Source organism: Astyanax mexicanus, chromosome 2 (assembly GCF_023375975.1).
Source record: "Astyanax mexicanus isolate ESR-SI-001 chromosome 2, AstMex3_surface, whole genome shotgun sequence".
In the NCBI taxonomy this organism is placed as follows: Eukaryota; Metazoa; Chordata; class Actinopteri; order Characiformes; family Acestrorhamphidae; genus Astyanax; species Astyanax mexicanus.
Genome location: NC_064409.1, coordinates 45,754,721 through 45,777,060, shown reverse-complemented (window position 1 = coordinate 45,777,060; position 22,340 = coordinate 45,754,721). Strand labels below are relative to the sequence as shown.

At 39.5% G+C, this 22,340-nt stretch overlaps 1 protein-coding gene across 1 annotated transcript; it reads left to right on the top strand.

The window, feature by feature from the left end:
- Nucleotides 1-7,543: 7,543 nt before the first annotated feature.
- On the top strand, nt 7,544-20,976 carry oaz2a (ornithine decarboxylase antizyme 2a). The gene is given in 5 exon segments (NM_001292010.2): nt 7,544-7,754; nt 15,008-15,156; nt 19,220-19,392; nt 19,947-20,032; nt 20,580-20,976. Coding segments are annotated over 5 exon segments (648 nt in total). The 5' UTR covers nt 7,544-7,644; the 3' UTR covers nt 20,711-20,976.
- Nucleotides 20,977-22,340: the final 1,364 nt, after the last annotated feature.

Here is a 22,340-nt window from a genome sequence, read left to right as displayed (position 1 = left end):
GTTTGTTAGTTTTCTGTATTATATAGTACAGAACAACTGTAGGTTTTGATTTAACCCTTGTGTGGTGTTCATATTTCTGTTACTCGTTTACTTACTTAAGCAATTTTACATTAAAATGCTTTACACATGCTTGCTTCACCTAAATTGCAAGCAATATAAACAGCTTACATGGTTAATATTTGCCCTTTACCTTTCTTATGTTACATTTCTTTCAAAAAGTGCTACTCTTTTTTTATTAGTTTTTTTAATAAAATGTAAAAGAAAATGAATTAAACTCAAGATATGAGTAGAAAATTTGTTTAGTTTCAAATTTACAAATGAAGCAATGCTTATTAGCCCTTGGCCAAACGTACTGTATGTAATATAAATGTGTAGGGGGGGGGGGAGGGGGGGTGTACAGTGTGTGTTTATCGAAAATATGTTTTGATATATGTTTTTCACAAAAAATGAGCCAATGCCAATGAGTTTGAGTTAGAAAAAATATTTTTTAGTATCATTTGATGAAAAATGAAAACGTGTCCCACAGACCCGAACACCACACAAGGGTTAACACTCTGTACATGCCATTAGTAAATCAGCAAAAACGTTTATGTATGAATTGTTTGGAAATTGACTCTAAAATACAACATACTGTAAGTACCAGCTTTTGGTAAAAGTGTTTGGATCACTTGTGCTGCAGAATTTTTAGATTGCTGCAGTGTGGCGTGAAAGATACATCATAGTCCACAATAAATAGGGCAGGGAGAACTGTACCACTACCTGCATACACACATTCCCTCATTTACATTGGACCACAAAGACAAAAGAGTTAATGAGGAACTCTTTGAACTTCAGTACTGCAGAAGCACATGCTGATGAACATGCTCTCTGAACAATTTTCTGCCCTGATTTCCTCTGTGGTAAGTCATGCAGATACAGACCAAGCTGCTATTACCCGAGACCTCGCCAGTCTGGATCAATGATATGCACTGTCTGTAAGGTCAGGCAGTAGTTCAAGACTCGCTCACAGCAGTAATTAGTTGGACAAGGTGGGTGCAGCAGCAGGACTAGAGACCACTGATCGATATGATCTGAACTCAAGTACAGATAATATACAGTTCTCCCTACCTAACAATCAAAGTCCAACTTTTAAATAGCTTCTATAGTTTTTTTCCTGTTCAATGCAACCTCATTTGGTTTATGTTTGTAGTCAACAATTTATGGTACAGCAGCAGACACGTTATACATGTCTATCTGAGATAATTTAAAGCCCCAGGAAACCTATATCCATGTTTTTATTTTATAATTAGGCTAATCCTGCTCATGTAGGCTTACTACATGTACAGTGTACAAAGTATGCCTAATGAATAACATTCCAGTGACTAACAAACAACTCCACACCAACACACACACACACACCCACACTGGAATTCTTTCTTACATTTTTACGTTTGCTTTATCCATATATTTCATTTTATAAAAAAAAGATTTTATACGATTTTTTTTATTTTATTTCAGTTTTATCTCAGCATGCAGTTATCAAAGAATTTTAGTGCTAGTTGTACTGTGTAAGACTATGTATGTGACAAATAAAATGTGACTTTAAAATGAGGCTGTAACTCTTCTATTCTATTTTTCTACTGTGACTGTTCTTTTCACTTACTCTTTAACTGAGCAGTCACAAAATTACATGTAAGACATTGTTGTCACAAAAAGCAGATTAAGGGTTTTATTAAGTGATTAACAGACCAAGGACTCAACAGCTCATTTAGAGCTTATTTCACTGCATCATTTCATCTCAGTTGATTTCATTTCTCCCTGTTTGTGTTATTTCTGCTTTATAGAAGACTGGTAGTTTTAGTAAGAGGGGAGTTAATATTAGACAGTTCTCAGATCTGTGATTTCTTCCCTTTCTTCCAAAATCAAGTGTCAGTATCAAGTATCAGCCTCTATTGTCCAGGGAAGACTTTCCATTACATTTTGTATTATTGCTGTGAGGATTTGATTGTAATTAAGAGTGCGCAGTGGTTCATGTCAGTTTGTTATTGATCTTAGTTCCATGTGTGCGTGTAAACATATTTTCACACTGGGTCGTCTTTTACCAGAGAAGGAGATGCTCTGCACTGTCACTGGGTTTGATGAAGCTGCCTCATTATTGAGCGAATCAAGTGATCAAGCTGTCTATAAGAAGACTGCACTGCTCCCATTCTACCTTTCGCTCTGCTGCCTGCCTGTAATATGATATCCAATTTTTGCCTGCTTTCTGTAGTAACTACTTAACGCAGTACTTGTACATTTTAGAAAGTACAAAAATGATGAAAACTTTTGTAATTCCTTTGAGGTTTGAAGCTTAAAAAACTCTTCGACTTCTACTCAAGTCACTTTTTAGATAGAGCATTTGTAAAGTGCTAAAAACCTCAATTCTGTGTTTCTAGTACTTAATACATGTCTGATCACTCCAATCAACATTGCATCTTAATTGCAAATTGCTTATATGCTAACTACTAATTTGTTTGGACCGGCATGTCTAAATGGTGGGGGTGGAGAGAGAACCATGTTTGTCTCACTTGTGGCCAACTGCACTCTTCTATACTTTTGGCCACAGCACCAAAGGCAGACCAATCAAAATGTTAATTCCAGCCCACAGTGTAAAGTGATAGGTTTAGGCACAAGGGGAGACCAATCATAATGCCTTTTGTGTCACACACTCACACTGTGTAGCTTGATTGTTACCAAAAAGTGTGTGAGAAATTTCGAGGAGATTGTATATGATTGTTGGGGTCAGAGAGATTCTTTTTATATGTGTGAGAATTCCATTAGTCACAGGAGGGGAGGGATGTCTGTCATGGATCTGATGGACCTTTGAGGAACTTTTTTTTACTCAAAACTCAAAACACTGCTGGGTGTTTAGTAAAACATTCTATTTAGTATCAAACAAACTTTACTCCAGACTTCAAGACAGAGGCATGCAGTTTGCAGTGAATTGTGGGTTATTACCTTTATCTGCTTATGAGTGCTAGTTATTATCTCTGTAGTTCAGAGCTTTTTTAAGTTTAGGTGAGATTTCAGATAGCAGTCATGTCTTTCTGCTGCAGTCAGGATCTCTGCTCACTGCTGAATACTCTGTTTGCTGTGATTACCTGACACTGTAAATATACATTTCCCGGACATGGGAGAGAGCCAGAGGGAAAGAGATACAATGGAGTCTTTAATTAGATCAAGTCCAGGGAATTTAGTGTTCAGGAAGACATGGCCCTTCTGCTGCTGCTGGACCGGGGTTTCATCGGAACTGTGCATCAGCACAGTACTTGGCCAATGTGTGCACTCTGTGCGTACATGTGTATGTGTTTATGTGGTGGGTGTTGAGTCCAAAGGTCCTTGTGGCAGAGTGAACAAGTGCCAAAGTGCTTTTACATTGTGTATCTGTGAGCACGTGCAATAATAGGGCATGTAAACATATGGAAGTTACGCAGATAGAGGGCACTCCTGGGGAGCACATATTTCCTCAGTCTGTCTCAGCCCTGATTTTTCTGATTAGCCTCCCGTCTCTTATCTTTCTGTTCCGTCTGGGGAGATGTCGCGTCCCCTGCTTGGGTCCAATTTTCCATCCTTTGTTCTCAGCCAAACTCTGCTGAATATTTCATCCCCACAGAGAAGGCCCGGGGCCGACAGCAGGCCAGAGATCGTCTTTCCAAAGCTGAGGAGCAGGAGCGTGCCCTCAGTCACGGGTCAGACATGTCTCTCACGTAGGCCTACAGTGAGTAGGAGAAAGGGAGGGGGAGGGTGTTACGCCGGAAGAGCTGCTTTGTTTTTAAGAGTACCTGATGTGCAGACAAAGTTTAGCTCACACTGCTCTGGAAATCATAAAGTAAAGAAAACAGAACATTTTTAAGATGAGCTCTAATTAAGCCTGACCCTACAAAGAGTAGTGGCGATGAATGGAAAAGATCTGTCATTTCAGGTTGAGACAATGCCTGATTTTCAAGAACAATGAAAGTTTCAAGAGTTAAGTTCCTATGGGAAGTTGGTGCAAAAATCACAGAAACTGTACATAAAAACTGTTTTTCAGGATTAGACTAAGAAGAACACAGCTTATTTATGCATCAGCACACAACATTCTCAGGGCTTTTTCCTTCCCTGTGATTCATATTTATGTAAATATAAAACACCATTAGCAAAGCAGTACCCTCTCATTATGTCTGAGTGTGCCATAAGCCTTAAAGTGTGTTGTCCATTACTCAAGCATGGTGGTTCTCAGTTGCTGTTCTTCAGGCTCTAAAAGCCTCCACTAAAGAAACCACAGTTAGGGTGTGACCAGAAGCTGTAGCAACAAGGCATGTTTTCCTTGGTTTTCAAACCAAGCAAAAATTAGGTCGTCAGACTTGTTTATCTGTTGACAAAAGAAAGAAAAGAATATCCCAGTGAATGTATTATTCATTTTTACAAGTTATAATCCTTACTTTTATGAAAGCCTATTATCATTTCAGCTTTCAAAACATTGTCCTACGCAGTAAAATGCAGAAATATTAATAAAAAAAAGGGATTTCTATCTCTCTCATTTAAACATGCACGTATGCACAAAGTATCTAATGTCCAAAATCTTTCACTAAGTGGAATCTGCAACAAGCTTGCTTTTCAAAAACATGCTGTGAAAATACACACAGTAATAAATGCAGTGCCACATGCAAGTCTTGCACATGCACATAAGGACACTGGGCCAGATCCATTTTGAAATGCGCCGGAGCCGGGCCAAACTCTGGGTAGCTTGTAAAGTTGTAAAGTGTGCTGATTTGCATTAAAAATGTAGAGAAGAAAAAGTAAAGAATATGGATGAGAAAATAAAGATGAGAAATCTGTCTTTCAGATGTTCAAAAATAGAGACAGAGCCAGCACTGAGCGAAAGCCAATTTTCAACCGGAGACTTTGACGTTTTCACTGTGTGAGTTCACTGCTCTTTCAGGAGAATGGTAAATGCAAAGTCTGTTATAACCCTAGATGCCAACCCTAGTATTGCACTCATAAATGATAATAGAGGAAGGGTCTTTATACATGGTTGTGATTGTACACTGCTTTACTTGTGGTCATAACCATTAAATAAATTTTAATTTGAACCAACAGTTCATGAAGCTCCTCAAGAGCTCCTGGTCAACGCTTGGACAAAAAGGACTGAAGGGGTGCTAAAGGAGGCAGCAGAAAGGCCTTGTAAGCTGTATTTCTAAAATTATTTCTAATTTGCAGTTTTCAGTTTATTAAATCCGTTGGTCCATTTCTAAATAAAATTACCACTGACTTTGATAGTTGCACCACTCTAGTAGAGGGGCTTTAGAAACTGTAGGCGAAACTGGGATTGGGTAAAATTAAAAGAGGAAATTTTGAGAAAATCCAACATGAGAAATAAAGGAAATTCTGCTAATAGGGAGGTAACCAAATTCATTGCAAATTCCATTGTATTCTTTGACCATGAAGGTGCCAATTCCAAATCCACCTCTCTGCTTCTTTTTAGACAGCGTATGGACTCTCTTAATACCAGTAGAGTGGCTAATGTCAGGAAATGGCTATTTACGCAGCAACTATTAAAGGATTTTGTCTGTCTGACATAATGAAATGTTCTGTTGGAAAGGCAAGCCTAAGACCTTTAAAATTATCCCACCTGGAGCTTCTTTAATACAGTGCTGTCTCTGCTGATACTGTGCATGTCAGGGTCAGTGTGCTGTCCTTTGGCTGGATGATCTCTGCTGTGCCAGGATCAGATAACCAGCCTGGTGTCCTGTTACTAATCTGTTAATCCACTTGGCAGAGGGTCTTTTCCATCTCCATCCTTACATAAGCCATTTCCAGGCAGGCAAATTATACAAACACAAACAAATCCATGTTCATGTTAAAACTTTAAATAGTTGTATATAGAATATGAAAAGAAAGGAATGTTTCAGTTCCTCGTGTGAGCCTCTTATCTTCTGATACTTGATAATGCTGTTATTATTTTATTGAATATTAAATCAAAATGGCCAGTTATTTAATGTAAAACAATGTAATCAAAAATGACATAAAAAGTAAAAGTGTCAAAAGTAATAATTTTGGTTAGTTAAGTATGTTTTATTATTATTACTGTATATATGTGTTATGTACTCTTATTATGGTCTTCATTTATAAAATAGATATTTTGATAACAGAAACTATGGTAAAATTACTGGAATAAAATTGGAGCATGACAATATAAATGTGAACATTTGTGGAGAACATACACACTTAATATGAGTTTTGACTTGTTTAAGTAAGAAACAAAAAATTTTCAACAATTTAAAACAGTATTAAAATCTTTAGTATAGGCTTATTGTAAATATTCAAAAAAAGACATTAAAATCCATATCAGTGTATAAAAAACTTCAGGTAGGCTGAAGTCAGCAATTTAAAAGTGAAATGTAAAATCTTCCAACAAAATAGAACTAAGCAGAGCCATTTTCCTCAAATGTGACTGATTTGATTGTCAGACCAAGGATATAAACACTTTAAATAATTTTAAATAATCTAAAAATGGCCCAAATATTTGAACATTGCTGATTTCAAATCATATCTGATTTCAAATGATAAATTGACAAAAATGATCATTATAACCCTCACAACATATCAGGTTATTGTAATTCTATCAAAATTCCCATTAAAATCTTGCATGAGATATGTTGCTTGTTACAGCCTGCTTTGTTTTCCTGTTTTTGTGGCTTTAAAAACTACATTTCCCATAGGCCTCCAGAACTGCAGTTTACTGCATCCAAGCCAGATATCCAATGAACTATATACAAATAGCTACATTATATATGTGTAGGTGAACATCTGACATAGAATGTAGCAGGCTATGTTAAATATTGTGTGTTTTTTTATTATTATTTCTTTAACGCTCTTTTTGTTCATCGATGTTTGTTTAAAGAATATCTACAGAGGAGAATACCCACTTAGGAAGCACCTCCGGGTTTGTTAGGCACTAGAGGGCGCTACCGAAAGAGTCTGAAATGAATGGGTTCATATGGATCAAATGAGCGAAATCATAGTTCATAAATGTTTGAACAGTGTTATTCTGATAATTGTGCTCATTTTCTCAACACAGGACAACACAAAATGTTTCAGTATCGAAGACATAAATTTAAAAGTTTTAAAACTAGTCTTTTAAACGTGTTCTGACTGTAACTCAGCTCACAGTAAGAGTCGCAGTGATGCTAGCGCCATTACTCTTTTAAACTCGTCCGACGCAAAAAGATCTACATTTTCTGGTACATTTACTTTACCTTTTTAGCAAATAACTTTATTCTACTTTTCGAAAATAAAGGAATATCCTGCACAATTAGTTAACTACTATTTTTGATTAGGGTTTTTAGCCGGTTAGCTCTATTCACCCCATTCATTTTGGACTCTCTCGCGGGCTCCCTCTACCGGTGTGAAGTCATGCTCTGCTCTAACGGGGAGACAGAAAGTGGGGAGGCTCTCCATAAACGGGCTCTGGTTCGTTGCTGTTGCTGTTTTCCCACAATGCTCTGCGCGGGTGTATAAAGTGCGCTCGGTCAGTCCGCTGTTCATTCACATAGAGCCGCACTGAGAACGGTGACTCTGTGGAGACTCGTCCTGTTTTTAAAGCGCTAAACAGACCCATTTTCTTCTGGTCTGATCCGTTTACGGATGGTGAACTACTCCGTTGAGCTTCTGTTAAATAGTCACTGTTTTGGTTGTCAGACGAGAAGTAAACCCATCTTTTCCTCCGCGGAGATCATGCGCGACACCGAGGAGAGGTGAGAACAGCGCTCGGCTCGGATACATTTAAGAGGTTTAGCTAAGTATATGACCTATAACCTGCTGAACAACACCTTTATTTAGCCTCCCCTGTGTTTTAATAGCGCTGTGCATCACGTGCACAAATTGTGAGCGACTTGTTTGTGAATGCGATTGAGTATCCTGCAGCACAGGGCCGCTATAATAAACACAGTGTAGGTGCTGGTAACTAGAGAGTAAAAATAGATCTAAACCGTACATATCAGTGATACAGGTTTCTGCTATTCTAAATTTGAACTAGTCAGAATTCTTTGCAGGAATGTGGACGAACACTGATTGCAAACATTTCAGTAAACGTTATTTTTTTTGTTGTTGTTGCCTTACATCATTTATTGTTGATGATAGAATCACAACCTTTATTTCATTTTGCCTAATGGGCATCGGCTAGGTTCGGATTGAATCAACGTTTATTTAAACGTTTTGAATGATTAGAGCTCTTCTACGCGCAGTGTTTTAGTGAAAATGTAGTTATTGTTATTATTTACATGTTACTTCCTAAACTGCAAGATCGCAATACAGAATAGAATACAGACGAGATGGGCATGTTTGTAAAATTAAATATAAAACCATAACGTTGCATCAACAAGATCGATGCTCACGAATAAAGCAGTTCTGACAACTGAGATTAAAGAAAAAGAAGGAAAAATAAACGTTGGTTCATCATACGTTTGCTGTTTGGGTGGACTCTTACTAGTTAGAATTGGCTGCAGTTGTAGCTAGATTTCTGGGATTACATTCACTACTACTTGTTGTAAAAGTGTAATTATACGTGGGTAAGATTTAGAGAAATTTTCAATGGTAAGTCAATGGTAAAATATGACTTGATAGAGTTGCAATGAGGATATTATCTTATAGTTCTGTATCTGGGTCTTAAATTATTAGTGTGCACATTTCGTAGCTGATATCTGTAAGTTAATTAGAATGCAGTAAATACTGTCTGTAGTATACTGTCTGGTGCCCTACGCTGTTTACGTGCACTGTTTTACAGGATGTGCTCCTCAGCCTTCACCTAACCTAAACGTTGTTTAGTAATTGTCCGACTAATGTTACATCGGTTTTACCCAGAAATGAATTTAAAACACTCTGATAAGATGGATTTTTTTGGTAAAAAGTAAGATGTTGGGTTTGTGAACCTATCATCACCCTGCTCTGATTCTCACAGGCTCGTTTCTCCTTAGTCACGTTTTTAGTCTGTTTTAACCCTTCTAGTGACCTCAGTATAGCGCGCGCAGTGGGTGCCGTATCGGGCCGGTGATGATGGGCCTGACGCGGTACATAGCCTCGCTCCGTCACCCTGGTCTGAGACTGATGGATAGCCCCGATAGCTAAATCTGGTCCACAGACGGTCGCGGTGTTATCAGTTCTCTCTGACTCGACCTCCGATTTAATCGGCTTTGGGGAGGAACAGCAGAGAACAAGCCGCTGCGGAGGAGCAGAGCTATGAATAGCTTAAACATGAGGGACCGGCCTCCTGCAGGGTCACTGCTCTCAGTGCAGACTGTACAGACTATTGTCCTGGACTGATGTTCAAGTTCAGCGGGAACACAGCAGACAGGTCCCCAGCTGTTCATTATGAGTGTTTGTACATCGATACAGGTCAGGTAGCTGATCTGCTGCTGTGTCTGTTTGTGTGCTTCCATCATCTGAGGGGAAAAACAGCTCCTCCATCAGGCAGCCATTACATTACATTACCTCAGGGCTACGACTTTCGAGACATTTCCACAGCTTGAGCAAACGTGGTTCGGCAGGTTTCAGGGTCTGTGTATGTCTTTTAACATCCTTCAAGCTCCGAAACAAAAAGTATGCCTTGCTGAGCGATCCAAAAGCTCCAAAAGAATTGTAGAAATAAATGTGTCCGCATATTAAGCAACCAAGTTAAAACAGTGCTTGATCTGATGTAAGAGAAGGATTAAGGTTTCCTGGTAGGGAATGCTAGGATGTCTCTACCTGAGCTGGATTAAAAAAAACGAATTACGTAAAGAATGTATCTCAGATCAGAGATTACATACTGTGTTGTTTAAAAAAAAAAAAAAAAAAATATATATATATATATATATATATATATATATATATATATATATATATATATATATATATATATATATATTAGGGGTGTCACGATCTCGATATTTTATCGAAATCGAATCGAAATGAGGTCACGATCTCGAGTATCGAAGTCAAAAAGAGGATCGACGATCCCTCCCGCGCGCGCTACGCAAATAGCGCAGCGCGCTACGCAAATGGCGCGGCACCAACACAGCGCATCCTATTCATTTAAATAGAGATAGCCACTGCATGAGCGCAGTCGGCGGGAGTGTGATCACTGTTTTTATCTGTCCAACGGGGGAGGGGGGGCGGGGGTTGGGCGCGCAGGTTTTGTATCTGTATCTAACGGAGGGGTGGGTGCGCGCAGGTGAGAGCGTGTGAACTCGCTGAAATGCGTGTGTCAGTGTGACTTGAGAACACTGACTATAGATCACAGTGAGGTGGATTAAAAATCTTAAACTTATAATTGACTACACCTGTTGCTTTCCATTGAATTAAAAAAACATCTTTCTCTCAGATAAAGTAAACACAAGCGTGTTTCTGACTAAAATAAAAGCTTTTCAGGAGAGATATAAGTTATGTGTAAATATTTATAAGACAATACCCACATCACTTATCTAACCAGCCTGTACTGATTTCTGCCCCCCAATAATGCTTTCAATAACCTCTTGTAACCCCTGGGAGCCAGGGGTTACACTCTAATAGCCTTTAATAGTCTTCAGTAGCCTTTAAAAGACTTACCTGGCGGCCGTGGTGTGTCCACTAAACTCCGTAGTTATAAACATCCTGAGGTTAGCAGCGCGCTAACTGACCTGTTTCTAATGTAATCCGAGCAGTGCCTCCGTGTCGGCTGTTCTAACCTGCTGCTGTTAGCTGCTTGGGCTGAAAGATGAACTGTAGTGAGCTGTATTATCCGGTTAGTGGGGTTAAAACCTTTATTTCTTTACAGAAACAGTAAAAACGGACTGGCTGAGCTCTGTAGCCCGTGGCTGGGCTGTACTGAAGTAGTGACTGAGTGAAGAGAGCGGGGCTTGTGCTGCTGCTGCTAGTGGTTGGATGAAGAACTGCAGCTTCATGTAATGAGCAGTTTCACCAGCCATCCACACACAGCTCTGATAAACTGCTTGTTTTAATAGTGCACACTGTTGCTACCAAAAAAAGTCACTAGATGGCATTACCATATATATCTTAATAAATAATAATAATAATATTTATAATATTTATAATAATAATAATAATAATAAATATATTATTTAAATTTTATGAGGCATAAAATAATAACAAGAAAAAAAAACAAGAAAATCGAGAATCGAATCGAATCGTGACCCTCAAATCGAAAATGAAATCGAATCGAGGATTTAGAGAATCGTGACACCCCTAATATATATATATATATATATATATATATATATATATATATATATATATATATATATATATATATATATATATATATATATAATGTGTATATATATATATATATATATATATATATATATATATATATATATATATATATATATATATATATATAATGTGTATATATATATATATATATATATATATATATATATATATAATTTTTGTCTGTTTTTGGTGTGTCTGCTGAGATGTTCAGTGTTCAATCAGTTTTTTTTCTTTCTGGTAAAAACAGAGACATAGTAGATTTAAGCTATTTAATTAACTGCCAAATTTGAATTGAAGTCTACATTTAATGTGGTTTTGTTTTACCACATTTTCCTTTTGGTGCATTTAATAGATTTGTTTTATACAACATTTCTAAAAAGTTTCATACTATACTGTATGGCAAAAGGCAAAATGCTTTGTTTTTACACCTTAAAAAAAATAACCCTCTGTAAGATGCGAGAAAGTGTGACTGTTCACAATATTCAAGATATTCTTAACCATGTGTGAAACGTTCCAATTAGCCATAATGTCAGAATACACACACACACACACACACACACACACACACACACACACACACACACACACACACACACACACACACACACACACACATACACAAAAAACACACATGGTTCACATTATGTCCTGCCTCTACATACATGCTGCATGTTTTGCCTTTAAATCTAATTACTTGGCTAAATTCCCAGGATCTGGAAAAAAAATGTTATGGAATCTCTAAAGACGTGAGACGTGATCCCTCACTTTTATAAAGGGTCTTCCTGTGTCCCTCCAGCAACAAAAGCATGCTCTGCTTTCTTGATGTCACTCAGGACTTGTTTTTGTTGTTCAGAGTTCATTTGCAATGCAGGAAACATTTGTCTAATGTCTTTTGTCAAGGATATCCAAAAACATTGCCATTCATTGGAGAGGTTGGCAAGCCCCCTGCCATGGCTGCCCCTCTGTAGCTGAGCCCTATTTTCCTGGAAGACTCTTGGTTTCCTGTTTTGGAGCTGAACCTTTCCTGGCTGTCTGCCGGCCTCTGTGTCTCTGTCTCTCATTTGCACACACACACTTGCTCTTCGTAGTAACCTTGGTCAGTGTGGCATTCAACACAGATAATTACTGCGCAAATAAAGCGCAAATAAAGTGCAATGAGTGCTCAGTGCAAAACCCACTTATGATTGTGAACATTCAAGCAAACTTCCTCTCTCCGCGAGTGCTTACAGGCCTCTCTGTGTTTAAGTTTATTTAGAGGTAAGTTTGCATGACCTCGCCTCAGGGTTTTGTATTGCTGTTTGAGTTTATAAGTCATAAAACAGAAAGTGAAATAACACAACAGCAGTGTATGCAAATGAAGCATCTGCTGCAGCAATTTTGTCCGTCCATCAAGCATGGCCATGGAAAGGTAAAAGCATGAGTTCTTGCAGTTAAGTTCTAGCTTACTGCTGCCCATTTCTCATTTATTTATTTATTCTTCCCTTTCTGACCAGGAGCATATTAGCATAGACACAGCTGGAAGAGTGTTTTTCTTAAACGTCTGTGCCAGCACTACTGAGAAGAGGGCTGGGCAGGGGTGTGAATGTCAGAGTTCGAGAGTGTTGCCTTTCAAAACAAGCTGGCATTTCAATCACTTGCAGCTCTATAAGCAGAACTAGGGGAAAACCGTACAGTTCAGGTGCTCTGGTGGTAGGGGCGGGGGTGTATCAGCTGCTGACCTCTAATGTCATGAACACTTGTTTATTTTGAAGAGCCCAGGCTTAATACAATTGTACAAAAATACATTATCAAATTTTGTACAGTATAAGAAATTTTTTTTTTCTCACCTCAATATTGCCTGTTGTGTTTACTTAGTAAGAAGATACCATTAACACAAATTATCCAGTGTGTTGATTTACTCGTTTATTTATTTAGAATATTTAGACATTTTTATATTATAGTTTTGATGTCTAAATATTAATTTAAATGGATGAATTTCTCTTCCATTTTTTACTTTTATATTAAAATTTTTTGAGTGGCCTTGAGGAGCCTTTTATTTCACACCAGTTACTGGCCAAGCACACTGTTTAGTCTATATATAAATATCGTCACTAAAAAAAACAAGAGCAAGTGAATGCATTTTAGAACAGATGCAGATTACAGGCAGAGATCATCTCACCGACTGGGACCCTGAAAGACAGTGTGAGTCTGCACAGCGTAATATGTTTGTTTTCCACCTCATCAGCCTGGTCTGCTCTAGCTTTGATGTGGTCTCTTTGCAGATTGGGTCGCTGTGGCTACCTGTCAGGTTGCCAGAGCAGCAAATGTGCAGCTCCTCCCTTCCCTGCAGCACAAACTGGCTCTACTACCTCCAAAACAAGCACAAAGCTTTAAAAGACTTGTTTTCCTTCACCACTAGACTTCAGATAGCCTCTCAGAACCTGACCAAATTTAGCATCTCTTAAGGTTTACTGGCTTCAGTAGCTGCTGTTTCTGTGTATAATACAGTCTCTCAGACTTTAGTTAGCGCACAGGATCCTGCTGCACCAGACGAGGCTGAGAGTGGTGTCAACTTTGCTCAACTCTCTTTGCATAAACAGATTTTAATCACAGGCCAAGTGGTTTGAATGTGGCTCGGACGACTTGGAGGGAATGTGACCTATCATTGCAGGTCGTGAGGAGCAGCTGATAACTATTATTTCTGGCTCTGAAACCCAGAGCTGTAACCCAAACCAGCAGTGATGCTAGTTCCCAGCTGCTCTGCTATTTAGAGACGTGTTTACAGATCACGCGCTTGTTTTGTAATGAGTGTGTCTCTTAAGCACCAGTGCTTTGCTCTCATTTCCCTCTACTGCCTGAGTCTGGGGCATCTGTCTAAAAAGGAAAACGTCTGGCACTCTGACACTGAGCTGAGCGATCGGTAATGCAGAGCACAAAGCTCAGAGCTGGCTGATCTCGGGTCAGATTAGCCCAGTCTACACTGAGCGTAATTAATCATGTGCTGGGAAACAAAAGTTGGCTTTAGATCAACACTCCCTTTCTATAGAGTGAATGGGCTCTGCTGTTGTTCCTGTTTAAGCATTCGGTGAGGGTGAATATTTTTGGACCCACTCCTTTCCTCGCTTATTAGCCTATATTTGGTGTCCTACATTCAGCACTTGCAGTGAGAAGTGCATTCAGCATGCTTATGTTTGTGTAAAGTACTCTCAGCTCCTTATCAAAGGAGGGGGCCCATTGTTAATGTACTGGTGCGATAGCAGCAGCCTGGACAATAGTTTTAACACTTTGGACACAGTGCAGGGCTTTCCAGGGTGTTTGAGGTCCTGATGATAAGCCTTGGAAAAGTGAAAGAACAGCAGGAGAATGTAGAGCTTGGAAGTGCTTTGGAGCTGCCTCTGAGGCATTGGCACTGGCATGCAGGGCATCATACATTTGGCATGATGTGCTAGTACTAGACTCATGGCCATCCACAGTGCCAAACTCTGCAAGCATGAATTATTAGAGTGTGGCTGGGTGCTACAGGGTAAGAGGAAGTGTTCGAGAAGTGAAGAGGTGCTATACAGAAGGTGAGAGATGTGGCAGCAGGGTGTTGCTGCTCTTGCTTGTGTAAATGCGCCTGGGTTACTGTTGGATGCAGCAAAAATATTTGTCCTAACAGTGCGATAACCACCAGGTTCTATGAATGTTCTCAGAGACAAGATAACACACTGCTAAAGGAATTGCCTCAGGTGTTACTTTCATCAGCATTGATGACATTTTTTTCCACTGTCTCTTTGTCTAGCTCTTCTCTGGTAGGCGCCAGACTTCACTGCTCCAGGCAGCAGGCTCCAGGGCCTCTGTGGTGCTCCTGATGCCCCTCACCCACTAACGAAGATCCCGGGTGGGCGAGGGACTGGAAGGGATCTCCCTCTGAGCGTGCCACTTCACAAGGTAAAACAATTACATGCACCTCTTTGTCCAAAAATGTCAATAGATAAGTCAACAATATATATATATATATATATATATATATATAATATATATATATATATATATATATATATATATATATATATATATATATATATATATATATATATATATATATATATATATATATATATATATATATATTTGTGGCAATGGTAATGAGCTTATGAGCCCCCCCACACTCACATAAATATTGCTCACTGTTCTTATGAAGTTGTCCAACTATTTAAGCTAAACACAGCTTTTCACAATGTTTGTGACTTTATACAAGTATACCTTGAATGGGTTCCTTTTGTTCATATTCTAATACAATCATATTTAACGTATTTTACAAAAAGCTTTAATTATGTGTTTTTCCAAGGGTTTAAAAAATTAGTACCTACTCTGTTACCCTGTAACAAAATAAAGCCTAAATCCTATATTTATTTATATGCTTGTTTAATAAAGGGCCACGTCATGTGAGCGTGGCTTGTGCCGTCCTCCCTCACGGTCAGGTGCCCAGTTTACTCTAACATCTGATTCGCTGACTGTGGTTTCTAGGACAGATGATTCATAAGACCCTGAGAAGAGACCGAGGGGCTTATCCATGATGCAGTGTTTCTAATGTAATTTTGTGGTGTGTTCCAGTTGTTACACCCTTATTTGAGGCATCCTATAAGGTTCTAACATACTTCTAACAACATTCTTAACACCTTTAAGGCTCATTCATGCTTAATGTGGTCCATATACATGGACACAGATGGAGCGTTCTGTCCATATTCTGCGTCATTTTTTCTGTAGTGGTGCACGATCTTACAAAGCTTACATACACTACCGTTCAAAAGTTTGGGGTCACATTGAAACGTCCTTATTTTTGAAGGAAAAGCACTGTACTTTTCAATGAAGATAACTTTAAACTAGTCCTAACTTTAAACAAATACACTCTGTACATTGCTAATGTGGTAAATGACTATTCTAGCTGCAAATGTCTGGTTTTGGTGCAATATCTACATAGGTGTATAGAGGACCATTTCCAGCAACTATCACTCCAGTGTTCTAATGGTACAATGTGTTTGCTCATTGGCTCAGAAGGCTAATTGATGATTAGAAAACCCTTGTGCAATCATGTTCACACACCTGAAAACAGTCTAGCTCATTACAGAAGCTACAAAACTGACCTTCCTTTGACCAGATTGAGTTTCTGGAGCATCACATTTGTGGGGTCAATTAAACGCTCAAAATGGCCAGAAAAAGAGAACTTTCATCTGAAACTCAACAGTTTATTCTTGTTCTTAGAAATGAAGGCTATTCCATGTGAGAAATTGCTAAGAAATTGAAGATTTCCTACAACGTGTGTGTACTACTCCCTTCAGAGGACAGCACAAACAGGCTCTAACCAGAGTAGAAAAAGAAGTGGGAGGCCGCGTTGCACAACTAAGCAAGAAGATAAGTACATTAGAGTCTCTAGATTGAGAAACAGACGCCTCACAGGTCCCCAACTGGCATCTTCATTAAATAGTACCCGCAAAACACCAGTGTCAACATCTACAGTGAAGAGGCGGCTGCGGGATTTTGGGCTTCAGGGCAGAGTGGCAAAGAAAAAGCCATATCTGAGACTGGCTAATAAAAGAAAAAGATTAAGATGGGCAAAAGAACACAGACATTGGACAGAGGAAGACTGGAAAAAAGTGTTGTGGACGGATGAATCCAAGTTTGAGGTGTTTGGATCACAAAGAAGAACGTTTGTAAGACGCAGAACAAATGAAAAGATGCTGGAAGAATGCCTGACGCCATCTGTTAAGCATGGTGGAGGTAATGTGATGGTCTGGGGTTGCTTTGGTGCTGGTAAGGTGGGAGATTTGTACAGGGTAAAAGGGATTCTGAATAAGGAAGGCTATCACTCCATTTTGCAACACCATGCCATACCCGGTGGACAGCGCCTGATCGGAGCCAATTTCGTCCTACAACAGGACAATGACCCTAAACACACCTCCAAATTGTGCAAGAACTATTTACAGCAGAAGCAGGCAGCTGGTATTCTATTGGTAATGGAGTGGCCAGCGCAGTCACCAGATCTGAACCCCATTGAGCTGTTGTGGTGGCAGCTTGACCGTATGGTACGCCAGAAGTGCCCATCCAACCAATCCAACTTGTGGGAGCTGCTTCTAGAAGCGTGGGGTGCAATTTCTCCAGCTTACCTCAACAAATTAACAGCTAGAATGCCAAAGGTGTGCAATGCTGTAATTGCTGCAAATGTAGGATTCTTTGATGAAAGCAAAGTTTGATGTAAAAACAATGTTATTTCAAATACAAATCATTATTTCTAACCTTGTCAATGTCTTGACTATTTTCTATTCATTTCACAACGTATGGTGGTGAATAAGTGTGACTTTTCATGGAAAACACAAAATTGTTTGCGTGACCCCAAACTTTTGAACGGTAGTGTATATGGATGGAACCACTTACATTTAGTTTAGAACCATTTACACTTCTACCTTTTTTATAGTACTTACATTATCATGACCTCGTCCACTATTGCCATACTTCTCAATGCGTTAACACTTCTGGTGTTAACCTGCCCTCTAATGGATCTATATCTGAACATTTTTGCCGGTGTAAAGGATGAATAGAAATATGTGGGCAAAGATGATTACAATGGTTAAGGAATGTATTCATTTTCATTTGTAAAGGGAGTATAAATGAGTCACAGTATGGCATTCCTGAGTAACAAACTTGTCTGTTAGCAACTACACAGTATCAACAGATGGGCCTTCCCTTTAATAGTTTTGTACAGCTGTTATAGAGACACAATTAAATTGTTGATAAAATTATTTGCGTGACTTGTCCAAACCCTTAACAGGAGGAACATCTTTGGTCAGCATGCATACAGCACACTCAGTGGAAATCTGTGATTCATCATAATGCTCATCTTCTGACTTGGGCTACTTATAGCAAGTAATGCTTGATGATGCAGCAGGCATGCTTGTAAATAGATAACACAGGAAGGCACTGTCTTCCTTGTTTACTGCATCCTGTTTAACTCTTGCCACCCAGCACAATCTGTTCTGCACTGTTTATATTTAAAACCAGCTTTACACTTAAATCTTATTTATTTCTGACACCCTTGCCTTGATGTACATTATGGTTATTAGTTACGAATATTGCAACACCATTTGACTAACGATAAGAATTTGATGTGTTGCACAACCAACACATCAAACAGATGCAGGACGTGCGAGCTAGCCACCATGCATCCACAAACGCAGAGTTAACAGCAAGTAAATACTTGTAGGGAGACTCATGTAGAGAATACATGAATGTACTGTGAATATTAGTTCTTTATATGCAACACCTGCATCCACAAAGTAAGGGTAATTAGATACAGAGCAGACCTAATCTAAAATAATCGTATAAATTATCTTTTACTTTGTCAAGACAAAGGCCCAGCCCTATAGCTAATAAAATGGATCAGAAAAAAAAGAAGTCTAAATATTACTGAACTGTATTAAACGCTTAGGGTCATTTCAACCATGTTATCCGTATATAATATGTAGACTTATTTATTGTTTGTGTTTTTGCTGGATTGTAATGGTCACCAGCGCCTGTGCTCAGACATGTGACAGACTTGGAAGGCTCAGAGGGTCAGACCCACACTGCTTACTTGCACCTGTGAAAGGGCCTTTTGTCAAAGCAGATGGTTATTGGTTGTCTTTTTGCCTCATCCAAACAAGAGCTCATTTGTTTGGGATGCGTGTGTCTAAACATAAGTTAAGTGTGTTCATCCAGTGTCCCTTTTTGTATGCTGTTGCATGTGGTGAAGTAGAGATTATCAGGCCAGAAATGGCTGAACTGCAGTACTTTTAAATAAATTGAGCAAAGATAAAGATGGAAAATACTTGTTTCTCTTCCCAATGCCACTGGACACTTCTTTTTAACGGTGCTAAACTTTATCTATTCATGTGTAAAGATTTGCTCTGCCAAATATATGGATGTGGGTAAATGTGCGTGTTTTAATCAGTCTGATCGCTGTTTTTGTTCCCTTTAGGACGACAGGTTGACTGTGACTCAGACAGAGTCAACAAGTGAAGCGCCCCCTATTCTGCACTTCCAGTACCAGCTGTGTGAACGGCGTTTCTCCTGCTGGGACACGGTGCTGGCAGGTGACTGCCTCTATCTGGAGATCCCCAGCGGGGATTTGCCAGAGGGCAGCAAAGAGGGGTATGTACTATTCTAACTGCACAGCTGTGAATATTCTGCAGTATTGCTACTACCATACTACCAAGGTCATTTATGAACCATTTGAAGCATTTAGAGTTTAGATAATACCACTCATAGTGGACAGCTCTGTAGGTGGCAATGATTGTTGCCAGGGACATCAGGCTAGAATTGTCTATACGAACAGACAGGTAACTCAGACAGGGTTCTTTAAGTCCCTAGTCTGGTGACATTTGGCGTGTCAGTGTGGGTCAGGGTGAGGGTCAGCTAATTTAGAGGCTCCGGATCCCATTGTCTTCTGTGAACATAAATGCAGCTTTTGTATTTATACTTGTTAGAAGGTGAGTCTCATAACCAACAGTAGTTCAGACTTCTTAAATCACCTTCAGGGCTTGTGTGGTGAGCACATGATTCTGGGCAGCCTGAGTGGCCAGCAGCGGTAGCAAGCGGCTAATTTAGCTCTGCGGCAGCTGCCCCTGCATTATTATGTAAGTTAGTGATTATGTAAAACTTGCGTGCGTCATCATTGTGTCTTTCTCTGTCTTTCTGTGCTGCAGGCTTACCAGTCTGTTGGAGTTCGCAGAGGAGAGGCTAAAAGTCAGCTATGTGTTCCTGTGGTTCTACAAAACCAGGGAGGATCGATGTAAGAGCCTTTCTTTTCCACTTTTTCCATTTCTATCAGTGTCGCATTTAGGGCACAAATTTAGTGCAACAGTCTGACAGGTTGAAGGATATGCATCTTAAAATGTATTACATTTGTTGTCTTTTAATTGAAGCATTATGGATACACAATGGTGTAACAATCATATTAATTTCACAAACTATTTGTCTTACAACTAATTTGCTTAGGTTATGATTGAATAACTGTCAGCTAATCCAAGCAGTCTTGTTAACTGCTGGTATATTTATATTGGTATATTTCTCATTACTTTACACTTCAAGCTGTTATCTCTGGTCATGCTGATTCGCCATCAGTAGCTAGAGCCCAAGAGAGCACAATTGGCCATGCTCTTCCTAGATGGAATGGACTGTGATTTCTCTCCTAGTGTCAGAAACATTACAAGTTATTTTTGAAGTTAGGGAGTTGATGGATTAATTGAGAGGGTATTTAAAATAGAAAAATCCTGTATTCGTTCATCCCTCGATCATGTTCAGCAGTGACTGACTTCTCCTCTTTGTGTTCCCTGTAGTGTCAATCACAAGGACCTTCCACTATATGGGATTTGAGATGGTGAAGCCCGGTCACCCTCTGGTGCCGGCTCGAACCGATCTCCTCTTCATGGTCTACTCGATGGACGACAGCAGCTCTGACGAGGAATGACTTCTTCCTCGCACTTACTTGCTCTGAAAAAGCCCCCCTCATCCCAACTATGCCTTCTGTTCTTCTCCTAAACCTCCTCCACAACGCTGGCAGTGCCCCATCCCTCTTGAACCTCCTCCACACCAAAAACTGACTTTTTTTTAAATGGGGGGCCAGAGGAGTTGGAATGGAGAAAGTGGGAAGCTAGGACTGACTTGAGTTGCTGACCGCTCGGTGCACAAGCATGCCTGTCTTTCTTCAGCTGGGGGTTGTTTGGTTGGTTGGTGCTAAGAGAAATAAAGCATATCCTGTTAGTTTGCACAGAATACAAGGTCTGTACTTTCTACTTATGCTCTGCTTAGACAGGACCTATTGACTGGGAAGGCAGTGTAAGGGGAATCCTATAAGGGAAAATCTTTTTTTTTTTTTTTGTATAGATTGCAAGCCCTTCACCCGCAATGTTTGCGTCAGGGGTGGGCATACAGTGCAGGAATTATTTTCTTTTTGTCACCCTTGTAGCGTGTCAGCAATCGTTGCTCTTTTGTTGTTGCTCACCATTCCTTATTGTTCTTCGCAAGGCTTTTTCACATCCCTGTTCTGGTGGATGGGGGAAGCATGAGATAGATCACTTTAGTTCAGTTTTCACCAGATAATGCGTAACAACCTATTTATCAAGCATGTCCCAAGAAGTTAGAAGTTTTATGTAAGATGAAGCCGTCTCTTTTTACATACAGTACCGGCCATTTGGATGTTAGGATCCTAGGACAGCATGCATATTCTAATAGGCTTGGTGAATATAGGCCATGATGTTGAATGTTGAGCCAGGTGGAGGTGGATCGCTCAAAGCTCTTGGCAACAATGATGTGTTCTCTCGCCCGATTAGGCTCAGCGGTAAATTGTTCATTAATGATAAACCTGCAATGCCACAGGGAGAACACTAAGTCACTAAGACACAGCGCTGCATTTAAGTTCCGCTTCTAAGATTGTCTGAGGCCTTCAACACAAGTTCAGGTTTGGCTAGGAGTAGATCAAGTTGAACTTGAGCAAATATATAGTTCAGTTTTGTTGCTATTATTATCATTGCTACATTTACAAAAATTGCCTCACTCCACACTCCACACTTAAAACCACAATAATATTGTCATCCATAAATAAGAAAGAGGCGTAGACACTCCTAAACACATTTATTCAAGAATTGAAAACATTGGTCTGTGGCCCAGAGACTTATAGGGAGTGCTTCTTTAAAAAATATATTTCTTGTCCTCTCAACCCATTAAATGGCCTTGTAGTGTATTTGTTTCTGCACCAGTCCCTCACATAGGCTAAAACTGAGTGTAGACTGCTTATCCACACCAGTCTTACTGAAGTTAGATAGGACACTTCCCACCATATGTCTTTATCCTAACATCTGTAACCAAACTAGTGGAGAATAAAGAGCAACCCTTCTTCCCTCAGTTCTTGAGGGGTCGTTAACGTAAGCACTTTACCTGTACACGTGTAATTCAAGCAGATGTGCATTTGGGACGCATCAGTATGCGATGCAGCCCACACTTTTAAGATGTCGCGTTGTCATTTTAAGCGAACTTAGCAACACAATTGCCAAAGATCCTGAAACGGTCCCCACTTAAAGAATTAAGCAAGAAGTTTCACT